We start from the raw sequence: 12,789 nt of genomic DNA on the forward strand, positions 1-12,789 counted from the left end.
ATTCTGCTTGCTTGTTTGTTTGTTTTTAGAATATCCTTTGAATGGCTCAAGGATACAGAGGGCTCCGTTTTAAAAATAAGTGTATTTTTGTGGGCCTTGAACACTAGGCGAAGAAGTGAGCTTTCAAAAATACCTTTGTGATTTTGATCACAACAACAAAGAAGGATGAGGAGGGGAAAAGGCAGAAGCTGGAAGTTTCTCAGGGGAGACAAGACTTAGCTACATGGAGACCAATAAAGATAAAATACTATCAAGTGCTAGGTTGAGCACAGTCAAGGCCCCAAATGCAGACAGCCAAGTCAGGATCGTTGTTCACACAGGCCTTACTAAGTCTCTAGACTGTGCAAACTCCTGCTTTCACAGATGTGGAGTTTAAGGTCCAATGCCACTTGGTAATAGAAGTCACCTGACTCACCATTCAACAAATTTTTCAGGGAAAGAAAAAGGTATTAGCCAATCCAACTCTGAAGAGGTGAGGTCTAGGTGTCCCCAGGCTCTGAAAGTTTTGTGAAGAGCTCTCCTTCTTAGCTGTAATTTTACATACCAGGACATTTGTGTTATTCCTTGATTAATATTGTGTCTCCTACTAGTCTATACACTCCATGAGATCGGGAACCAGCTTCTAGCATGGTGCCTGGCATATAAGGTATTCAATGAATATTCACTAAATGGCTGAAAGGATGGCTGGAACAATGAAGGAAGACTCCTCTTTGTCAACTGGTTAGAATCTTTTGTGGGTTCCACCATCCTTCTTTTCAGCACTGTACTGGATGATGAACTTCTAAGAGGGGCAGAAGCTAAGTTAGTCTGATGAAAGAGTGCTGCTTATTTAAGATTCTACAAGACAGACTCCAAAGAAGCAACCTTTTACTCAACCCACGGATGAGTGAGTAGGTTACATGCACCTTCTGAGTGGCTCATACTCTGACTGGCGTTGAAGACACGTCTGCTCACAAGATGCTGACATCTGAGAATTTTTAGGGCAGTGAAACTGCTTCATATAATACTATCATGATGGATATATGTCATTACACATTTGTACAAACACAGAATGCACAACACCAAGAGCGAACCCTAATGTAAACTATGGACAGTGGGTGATTTTGATTATGGTATAGGTTCATCAGTTGTAACAAATGTACCTCTGGTGGGAGATGCTGATAATGAGGGGTCACATGCATACATAGGGGGTGTATGGGAAATCTCAGTATCTCTTCTCAATTTTTCTATGACTCCATGACTGACGTAAAAAAAAAAAAAAAAGTCTTTTTTTCCTACTATATAAATAAACCCAGAATTTATTTTAAAAGAAGAAAACAAGATGCTTACATCTGGCTGCAGAAAGACAATGGGCACCAAGAGTTGCTCTAGTCTGAAAAAAACAAACAAATCTATTCACGAAGGACATAAGCAAACTCCAAGTCAATTTTTCCGTCAATAATTAATCATAGATGCACCCGCTAAACCTTCTTGAACCTGATTACACGTTGAAGCTGGGTCAGTAGCTCAATGAGTTTATGCCTTGCTGGCAAATGAAAGTGACTTTTCACTAGCTTCAAAACTAACTCTCTGAGACTTCAAGGTGAGGTAGAGGGGACCAGGACGGGGGATGGGGGGGAGGTCCTCATTCCTGAACCTGGATCTGGTGACAGGCTTGTGCCCCTCCTCTTCCCAGGCAATACATACTACAGAGCTCAATCGTATTCTGTCCGGAGTTTCCATTCTGTTTAGAGGTCGGCGAGGTACAAGGACAACAGTCCGTCCCTGTCCTTCCCGTTCTCCCAGCACAGTGCAGAGTTTTGCCCACTTTGCATGGTTTCTGCCAGAAAATTAGATTTCAAACAGGTGCAGCCTGCTAATTAGCATTATAATAGATTGTAATTACTTAACAAGCCCATATATACCCGGAGGGACTTGAAGAGAAATATAATGTTTTGCCAAGTGTAGCTTTTACTTCTGTTAAATACTGCAGGCCTGCTCCAGAGTTCTTTTCAACTAAGTGAAACCCCTGGAAGCTTTGTCTGCATGTGCTTCAACGAGCTTTGTGAGTTCAGGTGCTGGAATGCAAAACTTCACTTCTTGTTGCTGCCAATTACAAAGGGTGTTGCATCTAAAGCCCTTATGAGAATTTAAACTTAGTTTTAAACTCTGCAAAGGAAAGACAAGTGGGCCTTTTCCTTCTCCCCCTATCACAGCACCTTGCATGGGCCCTGAGCACCCACAGGGTATACAGTTCCCTCTTTCAGAAACCTCAGACAATCATTTTGTTCCGTAATGGTTATACAGCATTTGTAGCCTTTACTTTTTTTTATTTTAAATTTATTTTATTGAAGTATAGTTGATTTACAATGTTGTGTTAATTTCTGCTGTACAGCAAAGTGACTCAGTTATACATATATACACACATTCTTTTTCACATTCTTTTCCGTTATGGTTTATCACAGGATATTGAATATAGTCCCCTGTGCTATACAGTAGAACCTTGTTGTTTATCCATTCTATATATAGTAGTTTGTATCTACTAATCCCAAACTCCCAATCCATGCCTCTCCCACCTCCCCTCCCCCTTGACAACCACAAGTCTGTTCTCTATGTCTGTGAGTCTGTTTCTGTTTCACAGATAAGTTCTTTTGTGCCATATTTTAGATTCCACATATAAGTGATATCACATGGTATTTGTCTTTCTCTGTCTGATTTACTTCACTTACTATGATAATCTCTAGTTCCACCCATGTTGCTGCAAATGGCATTATTTCACTCTCTTTTTATGGCTGTAGTACTCCGTTATGTATATGCACCGCATCTTCTTTAACCATTCATCTGCCGATGGACATCTAGGTTGTTTCCATGTCTTGGCTATTGTGAACAGTGCTGCTATGGAAATAGGGGTGCAGGTATCTTTTTGAATTATAGTTTTGTCCAGATATATGCCCAGGAGTGAGATTGTTGGATCATATGGCAACTCTATTTTTAGTTTTTTGAGGAAACTCCATACTTTTTGGAACCTTTATTTTTTTGTGACAGCTTCCACCCTTAAAAATGGTTTGACAAGGACCTGCTGTATAGCACAGGAAATAATATTCAATATCTTGTAATAACCTGTAATGGAAAAGAATCTGAAAAATAATATATATATATATATGTCTGTCTGGATATATATATATACATATATAATTTTTTACAATGTATATGTATAGTAAATCATCACACTGTACACCCTAAATGTATATAATTTTTATTTGTCAATTATATCTCAGTAGGCTGGAAAAAAATAAAAAATAAAGAAACCTCAGACTTGATGGAGATGCTTCAGCTTGGTGCAAATTGCCTCACGGAAATACTACAGCATTCTCTCACAAAAAGATCCATCTTTAAGGATCCCATAGATTTTTATAAAATAAAATATCCTCTTCTCCTGCCTTATCCTTACTTCTTTCAACCATACAGAAAGATCGTTTAAGGAATTCACTCAACTGCTTATCTTACTGGTCTTCCCAACTAGACTTCCTCCTCCCCAGAGGCAGGAATGATGCCATACACCACTTTGTTTTATCAAGCCTCCGGTATCTACCACAGGGCTAGACCACAGAGGGTGCTAGGGGAATACACCTTCGTTTGACTAAATTCATTCTTTAATGCAACAGTGTGCCAGGAATTGTCCTGAGTACCAAGAATAGAGCAGTGAATAAAAACCTCCACATTTATTGAACCTCTGTTCTGGTGCTAGAGATGAAGACAAATAAGAAAACTATATAATATATAAGATAGATAAGTGCTAAAAAGCAAAATTAAAGCAGGAAAGGAGCATATAAAGTTTCAAGGAGAAGAGTAAAATTTTAGACAGGATTGTCAGAAAAGGCCTTACTGAGAATGTAACGTTTGAGTAAAGACTTGAACCATGAGGGTATCTGAGGAAGGAATATTCTAGAAAGATGGAATAGCAGGTGCAAAGACCGAGGCAGGAACATAGTGAGTAAGTGTAAGGGTGTCAAGTGGGTCAATGTGACTGGGAGAGGACTGAACGGTGAGGAGTACTGGGCCATGGGGTCAGAGAGGTCATAACAGGAGGCCTGACCATGGTGGCCTTACAGATGGTGATAAGGGTTTTTACCCTGAGAGGTTTGTGAGCAGAGTGACATGATCTGATGAAGTTGGGGCAGGGGGTACCACTTAGGAGGCTGTGGAAATAATCCAGGCATGAGATGACTTGGACTTGGGCCAGAGTGGCGTCGGCAGAGGTATGGAAAGCTGATCAGATGTGGGACAATATTTTGAAGGCAGAGACAAGAGATGTTGCTTGAGGGACTGCATACGGGGCAGGGTGCATGAGAATGAGAGGCGTCAAGAATGGCCTGGGCAATTGGAAGGATGGAGTTGCCGTTTCTTGAGATGGGGAAAACTACGAGAGGCTTAAACTGGGGAGGGGGGACATCAGGTTGGGACATAATTGAGTTTGAGATGCCCTTTATACCATCATATGGCCATGACAAGAAGTCAGTCGCATATATGAGTTGTGAGTCTCAAGAGCAGGTATGGGCTGGAATTAGGAATTTAGAGTCAACAGCACTGGGAATGTATTTCAACCCATGAAACTAGATGAAATTGGTACAGCAAAACCAAAAGAGCAGCTCCCAAATATTCTTATTTCCAATTACTCATATGCTTCAATAAACAATTAACCTTTGATTCCAGTGGTCACAGTTCTAGACTTTCCAAAACAATCTCATTTCAAGTAATTCTAATATTTCCAAAAAGGCAATTGTTAAGTGTAACTAAATCAACTTTATTTTTAGACAATGTGAGACTTCTCATATAAATACATTCACAAATCAAAGAGAAAAATATCTTTCACCGGACAATATGTTCTGATTTAAGATTCTAAAACTATGAATACATGCACATAACCCTTCAAATATTAATAAAAATTGTTAGAATGTACTGTAGCCTGGCCCCTTGCTAAGAACTTTACATAGATTCCCTTATTTCTCACAGCAACCCTAAGAGGTAAGAACTATTATATTCCCATTTTACAAACAAAGAAACAGACTTAAAGAGCCTAAGTCACATACCCAAAGACACACAGCTAGTGACTGGTCCAGGCATACTGCAGTTAGAGCTCACAGATTCAGGGTGAGGAGCCCACTGAGGAGCTGGGGAGCTGATGGTCTTAAATATTCACTAGATCTGCTGCTGGTCAAAGACAGAGAAAGAGCAACAGGACAGACAGACAAGGCCTGACAGCCCATGAGGCTCGAGGCCCTTTAACTTCGGGCACCCAAAGTCAAGCAGCTCTCTATGATAGCACTGGATCAAGAATCACTCTTAGGGTAGTTGTTAAATAAGTAATTATGTACCGTGGGGAGCAATATTTAATTAGATGGTAAGTATTATATGAGTCGGTAGGAAGTAGAGCAGGGAGAGATCTGGAACCTCAGGTGCTGGGGGACGAATTCAAGGCATAGGTGCCCACAAAGTGGGTGTGGACCCTTCCCAGGGCTTCGGTGCCCCTTTCCAGACCATCCCACCTCACTCTATTTAAATGATAATAGAAGTTTTCAGAAATCCTCCGAAAGATTGCCTTACAAGAGTCCTGAAGACAGAGGAGATGGGCCTTTAGGCAGCGTATATCAACACGTACGTGCTCAGGCCACCAGCAGAGCAGACTCAGCTAGGGTAGTTTCACTGGAACACGTGTCCTCAGGCTCTGCCCAGGGCACCACCATCTGAACCACTAGGCCCCTCTGTTTGGCTTTGGCATTGTAAGACTCTCCCCAAGGGCTTTGGGGCCCAGGGGCATCGCCAGCCCCCCCAAGCCTAACCTCTCCAAAAGGGGCATCGGCCTATCCAACAGGGTCAGCAGGGTGGGATAATTTTGAGAAGCCCTGTCAATGCGCTACTTTGGAAAAATGAAACAGAAACACTAGAGTCCCATTCCTTGCCAAATGAGACTCCCCGAATGAAAAACATTTTGGAGGCTAAGAAAAACTGGCTTCCTTAGGTCCTGTATAATAATCAACTCAGGAAAGAACCTTCTCTAGGGCCAGCCCCATGGTAGGTTTAGGGGGACATAACAATGATAGTTATAGTTGTTAAACATTCACAGAGCCCTGACTGAGGGCCAGGCATTGGCTTATGCACTTTATGTGTCCCTTCTATCCCCATGACAAGCCCGTTTCATTACAGGTAGGGACTTGTACTATCCCCACTTTTTACAGAGGAAGAAACAGAAACACAGGTTATATCACTCCCTAAAGGTCTCGAAAGTAGTTGGTGGTAGAGGTGAGATTCAAGTCCAAGCAGCCAGGCTCCAGTGCTCTGCCCTTAGGTGCTCTGCCACGTCACCTCTCAGACAATGACTTTCTGTCATTAGCACTGTTATGAGTGCCTCTTCCACAGGATGAAGCGTGGGAGTGACACCAACCAAAGATATCTTCAGAGGCAGGAAGGGGAGAACAGGAGAGAACTGAGGCTAAGGATATAGACTACTGAGGTGACAAAGAGCAAACTCCAGAGTGTGACAGGGCCAGCCAGCTGTAGCGGCACGCTCCACCCACTCTCTCTGCCATCCCCCTGCTCCCCCACCATCTGTCCTAAAATGCAAGCGCTGCTCCAGCCAGCATCCATTCAGCCTCTGGTTCTCACAGGAATCCCAATACTTCTAGTCTACCCAATCCTGCTTATAAATCTTGCTTTAGGAATGATAAAAGTCCATTCAAAAATCTCAGGACATTTCTATGTACAAAGTCTTGGTACATTAATTATCTGGAGACTTCTCCTGCCCACAATTTCTATTCTAATTCAGTGTTTCTTAAGGTATGGTCTGGTCAGAAGCTCCAGGACATCTTGTTAAAAATGAGTATTCCTAGCACTCATCCTAAATTACAGAATGAAAAGCTCTGAAGGTGGGGCAGGAGAACCTATATTTTTAAGCCCCTCAACCAGTGATTCTTCTGCACACCAAAGTCTGAGTAGCGTCATTATCTAGTTCTTAGGAAACAAGCTATGGCAATAGTATTTAATGGGATTCTGCTTCAAGTACCAATGCAATCTTCCCCTCTCTCTGTAATAAGCTTTCTTTAAAGCAATCCCTTTTGTCATCAAAACTGATACATCTCTCATGGTCTGGAGAATAATGATCTCAGCCTGGTTTTAAACATTCTAGAATCCACCTCAATTTTCTAAACTTTCTCCCGCTCCAGTGTTTCCAGAGGGTGGCCCCCGTAGCACTAATGATTTTAAGAGGCATCTGAGATAAACTTTTCTTTTTCTTTTAGAGGCCCAATGTTTATGTTAATATAAATGAAGAAAAATTGTAACTACAGTATCCAAACCTGTGATTTCATGAATACTGGGGCTTCAGTGGGAAATAAAAGCATCAATGTTTAAAAATATTAAATAAATATGTAATAGTACAGGCAGTACTCAGATAAAGGTCTTAAATTTGGGAAACCTCAAATTTGCCTTTGTCCTTTCTGACAGGCACCTTCAGTTTCAGCCATGTGTCTCTGACCACAGGCATTCTCTGCCTTTATTCCAGAGTGTCCGTGCCATGGAACACTATCTCCTCTTATAAATGTCTCTTTAAATGTTACCCATCATTTCACACCCAGTTCATGCCTCCTTCCAGGAACCTCCAGATTCTTCCAGCCACCCCAGCACACTCCCTTTTGGAATTCCTGTAACATACTTAAGGTACCACTCATTTATAACATAATTGCTACTTAAGTGTCTATATGGATCTATTCAGTGTCATTTCCCTAGTGAAACCGAGCCTCCTGAGAGTAACCCATGGTCTCTTTTACTCCTGGATTACCCAGAGAGCTAAACGTCCCTGGTTGGATCCGAGCACAAAACAGGAACTCAGTGATCACGTGGGAACTCATCATGTAGCTGAATGAAATGTTCCACAGCACTGAGAGAAGTGGCTGTTGCAGGCCCTCTGCATCTCCTTACTCCAGGCCAGATTTCTCAGCCACATCTCTCCATCACTGTCAGGTGAAGAGCACAGAAGCCAGAGCCTAGGAAATTCTACCCAAAGGTGTGATTCTGTGGGTGTCCCCTGGCCAACAGGGATGGGAAAGGTGACCTCAGCCATTCCAGTGGCAGCTTGTCTGTTTCCAAGGGCCAGTCACCTCTGCTGCTGCATCCTCACCCTGTCTGGAAGAACCAGAATGGCCAGAGAACCCTCATGGAAACAACCACAAATGGGCGAACAGAACAAGCTCCACTACTTGGTTCATCCCGTGACCTTGGCCTTTCCCCATCTCAAGTCTTTGAATCTATCCAATACCTGTCATATCTAATACACACTTGCTATAAGGCAAAAGAAACGCTGATTTTGAAAGCAGTTTAAATTATCAGGTACAATAGAAACATCAGGGACCACAGCACATGACTCTGCAAGGAGAATTATACTGGGAGGCCAGAGGGGTCAGATCTCCACTGGGCCAGCCGTGAGCAATAGGAGGTGTGGTCCCTCCTTCCAACTCTGCCCCCTTTGCTTGTCACTTGACCTCAGGTACCCACTTAGCTGCCCTGGGACTCAACGTCCTTGTCTGTGAAACTTGCCTGTGCACTAGATGATCTGGTCTAGGGCCAAGTTCAACGTGAATTTGAGTACCTTAGAGAATGATAGCCAAACAAGACTAGTGCCCAATGCACACTTCACCGGACATGCTCCAAAGTGGGGATGGTGCCCCAATGTGCCCAAGATATGGGTGGGCCCCAGCAAAGCATCATCAGAGACACTCAGACACCTTTCCCTCAACCAGCATCTGCATATGGATAAAAGCAGACCTGCTGTTCACCCTACCTGCTCTCTGCCTCACTGTCCAACTCCTTCATCTGAATACACGGCAAAAGGCCCCATCTCCTCACTACCATAGTCATAGCTTTTTCTTCCCCTTCACGTTCTAAAACAACAACAACAACTTGAAAACCACAGGTTTTTGGTGTTAAGATCTGGCTTTGAAATTAGTTATACCTTCAGCTCCCCCTCAGACATGCACTGCTTTCATGAGTGAAAGGACTGGAGGCCAGTGTGGAGAGGAAATGGGGAATGAGTAGGAACGCCAGTGGTGCGAGGGAGGCAGTGGCAAGGGCCATTGGTGAACTGGAATGGAATGGAATAGCATTGTGTTCTTTGGGATTCCATAAAGGTTTGCCTGCTTCCCACAGTCTTCTAGGGCTATACTTGGTGCGGTTTGTTGGAGCTTCCCTGTAAGCCCCGTAACCATGGTTTCGGGCAGACTACACCACAGCTGTGAGCATAAAGGGAAGAGGCTTTTTCCTATTTTCCCCTAAAATTCCATATCCTTAAAATATATATACATTTATAAATGTATATATACGGGTGTACGTATATGTATATATATGTAAGGCAATATGCCAAGGTGATTCATGTGCAACCTCTGACCATAGGACAATCATGAAGTTATTCATTTTCAATAATTAAACACCTCTCCATGAGGATCAGATATCTCTCTTTTGGGGTAGACCAAAAAACCCTGAAAACATATATACCCAGAGCCACACCTGCTCTTGGTGGAAACATGTAACAAATCTGACAATAAAGAAATCCATTTCCTAATTGAACCTTCCCTCTAAAAAAGAGCTAAAGCAAGCTTGCTTCTCCCTGCTTCTCCGAATGCCAAGGTTTAATGCATTTGGCTTATAGTATGTGCACAAGGCCTGTTTCCAAGTCCCTAATATTTTGACAATGTAATCAATTAACTCAGTCTCATACTTAGTATCTCATTGCACAGTGTCTTGAAAATCAAAACAGGGAAACGATATAACTTGAAGTCGGATTCAAAGCACTGACTTCCAGTTACTCACTAGCAGAACCATTTGTAGAATACAACAGTCGTTCCGGATGGATAGGCAATGCATTGGGCAAAACCAGCTCGGCCGATGTTTCTGGGACCCTGGAGGGGACTAGAGGAGAAGACGTTTTTCTCCCCGTATGTCAGCAGATGAGCTAACCGCCAGGCAACAGAATAGAAACGAGCTAGCTTCCTCCCGGGGGGGAAAGATAAAACAGCTCCTCAGTGCTACGCAGGACAAAGCCAGGACGTGCAAGAAGCCTTCAGTCTAGGGCTCCACGTGCCTCTCCAAGGACGGAGGAACCCACACACACACAATCACACACAGCCAGCCCACCGCGCGCCTGCGGAAGACGCCGGGTTCTCCGCCAACCTTCAGCACCGGCGGCTCGGGGCTCCCAGCTTGCGAGCTCCCTGTAGCACCCGCTGTCTGGAAGGGGCAGAGGGCCGTACCCTCTTTCCAAGTCTCTTCTTCCTTGCCCCAATGCCTACTTCTTCCCAAATACGAAGTGGACTGTGCTTCCGCAAAGTAATTGAGACACACACACCCCTCAGATGGCACCAAGACCCTGCGCCCCACGACCAGAGCCAAGGCCAAGAGTCTTCCCCCGGAACCCCAGAGCCGCGCTCCTGGACCAGGAGGCGCCCAACTCACCCAGTCCTCGAAGTGGCGGCTCCCGTTCTGCAGCAGCTCCTCAAACTGGATGGTGCAGTTGGCCACGAAGTCGTCGTAGCCGATGGGGGCATCATGGAAGACGGCCAGCTCGATCTTGCGCCCGTTACACACATCGGTGACGAACTCGTCGTGCCAGGCCGGGCTGTTGGTCTTCTGCTTGGTGGCCGTTTGGCCGATGCGCGAATCGTCCACGTTGAGGGCGATGTAGGGGTCGAGAAGGAAAGTCTGCGGCCGGGGTCCCACCGCATGGCGCAGCGACCAGGCTGTGGGCTTCAAGCTCACGGCCTCGCAGATTTTGATCTTAAGAAGGCCATTGAACACTACCATGGTCGGGGCGGGGAGTGGGGGCCGGGGTCACTCCGTCCGCCCCGAGGGCAGGAACGAAGAACCGACGCCGCGGCGCTCCGAGCACGGGGACTCCTGGGTCCCCTCTCGCCCCACCGCACACTCTCCCTACACCTTGTAGCGTTGCGCCCTGGCGCGGGCGATTCTCAGCCAGTGCATGTATTTCCTCGCCGGGTTCCTAACGGAAAACAGGGAGGGGGGGAGAGCTGGGGGACGTCCGTGTTTGGAGCAAGTCTCTCCCCCCCACCCCAACAGCAGCACCTCCAGAAGAGGAGATGAGGTGCTGGCTCCGCTGCAAGCCGCGGGGGCTGTGTCGTCGCCTCGCCGCCTCACTGGGTCCGGGCTGCGGGGAAGCGGGCTCCGCGCCCGGCGCTTACCTACCTTTCCGAAACATAATCCCCGGGAAATTTCGACTCCGGGAGGGGGAGGGGGCGGTGAGACGGGGCGGGGACGAGAACCGGGGGCGCAGATTTCAACCCGGATCCTCTTCGCACACCCAGCGCCTGCCTCTGACCGCGCGGGGCGGGGGGATGGACCAAGGGATGTGCAGTCTATCCGGAGGGATGCATGTCGAGAGGAAATGGTCCTCCTCGGAGCCAAATTTTTAAAAATCCACAAGCCACACGGCCAGCCCGGCCGCCTCCTCCTGGGCGAAGCCGCGCCGCGCCTCAGTCGGCGATCGGGAAGCGCCAGGAGTCGGGAATCTCACATCCGCGCGGGGTCGGGAGTCGGGGTGGCCGCCGCTAAGGCTCGGGGCGCAGGCCGGCAGCGGGCGGTGCGCAGCGCGGCGGCGGGGACGGGACTGCGACTCCGCGCGGCCCCACCTCCCGGGCGCCGGCGCCCGCCTGCCGCGCTCCCCGCGTCCCAGCTCTCGGCTGCCGCTCGCTCGCCGCCCGCCCGCCCGCCCGCTCTCCCCCTCGGTCTCTTCTCCCTCCGTCGGTGTGCGAGCGAGTCTCCCTCCCTCTAATGCAGGAAATGCGCAAAAGACGTCAGTGTGTGTGTGTGTGTGTGTGTGTGTGTGTGTGTGCACGCGCGCGGGCGCGCTCCTGTGTTTGGGGAAATAGAAAGTTTTGCCGGTTGGGGGAGCAGTACGGGAAAAGTGAGCCGAGGAGAGGACGACCGAGAGCGGGCGAGCCTGCCGGGGTCGCGGCGGCGGGCGGAGGAGCCAGACCGGGACCCCGCGTGGGACCCCGGAGAGTGGCGGCCTTGGGGGCTGGGGGTGCGAGCCCGCCGGCTGTCGATACCTGGTCTGTGGTCTCCGCCGGGAGACGAGCGGGCCGCGCATCTCTCCAGGCTCTGTGGCCAACACTGTCTTTTAGAGCCGAGGGTGGAGAAGTGGCAGGGGTCGCGCAGCCGGAGAGGACTCGGGACCCTCCCCCGGCCCCACCCCTCCTCGGACCGTGGCTGGCAAGGGCAGCCTGCGGAGTATTGGTCGGTCTGTCTGTCATTCTGTCCGGAGACGCTCTGCTCCGCGGTGGTGGGGGGAGGGGGAAAGGGAGGGGCGTGCAAGGCTCCGTATGAGTTTTAAAACATTTATTCTCTCTTCCCTTTCTTTGGGGGCATTCTCCCTTTGGGGGTCTGTCCCAGACTTATCGGGCTGCGAGAAACTTGTTGACAAGTGAAAGCTTAGTAGCACCCTGGCTCGGTTTGTGTGTTTGTTTATATTTTACGAAGTGACTTCATATTTACTCTGGACCTTGCCTGTGCCCTTCTGGGCTCTGATCAGCGCGCTGACAGCGGCCGTCCCAGCTGCGCGAAAACGGGGTGCGTCCTCCGAGGGGCGAGGGTCTGCGTCCGTGCTAATTTCCTCCGTAACCTTTAAACTCTCGCTGGAAGCCGCGGCGGCTGCTGATCACGTGAGGCGAGCCCTGGGCTGCTGGGGAAGAATTTCCTCCGCGGGGAGCCGAGGACAGGGAAGGCGGCCCGGCGAGGGACGGCCTCGCG

General features: G+C 47.6%; 1 protein-coding gene across 2 annotated transcripts in view; it reads right to left on the minus strand.

Annotated features, from left to right (window-relative positions):
• Positions 1-12,075, minus strand: part of PRKCE (protein kinase C epsilon) — a 512,296-nt gene extending 500,221 nt beyond the window's left edge. The window contains exons 1-2 of one of the 2 annotated variants that reach the window (XM_089923215.1): positions 11,227-12,075; positions 10,480-11,023 (exon numbers count right to left, since the gene is read on the minus strand). In XM_089923215.1, coding sequence (XP_089779341.1) covers positions 10,480-10,827 — 348 coding nt within the window. In that variant the 5' untranslated portion in view covers positions 10,828-11,023; positions 11,227-12,075. Of the gene's footprint in view, positions 1-10,479 lie in introns of both variants that reach the window. The other variant, XM_022573928.3, reaches the window with a different exon arrangement.
• Between the last annotated feature and the right edge of the window lie 714 nt (positions 12,076-12,789).

Source organism: Delphinapterus leucas, chromosome 13 (genome assembly GCF_059928025.1).
Source record: "Delphinapterus leucas isolate spDelLeu-1000000601 "Yukka" chromosome 13, BTC_Dleu_Yukka2, whole genome shotgun sequence".
Classification (NCBI taxonomy): domain Eukaryota; kingdom Metazoa; phylum Chordata; class Mammalia; order Artiodactyla; family Monodontidae; genus Delphinapterus; species Delphinapterus leucas.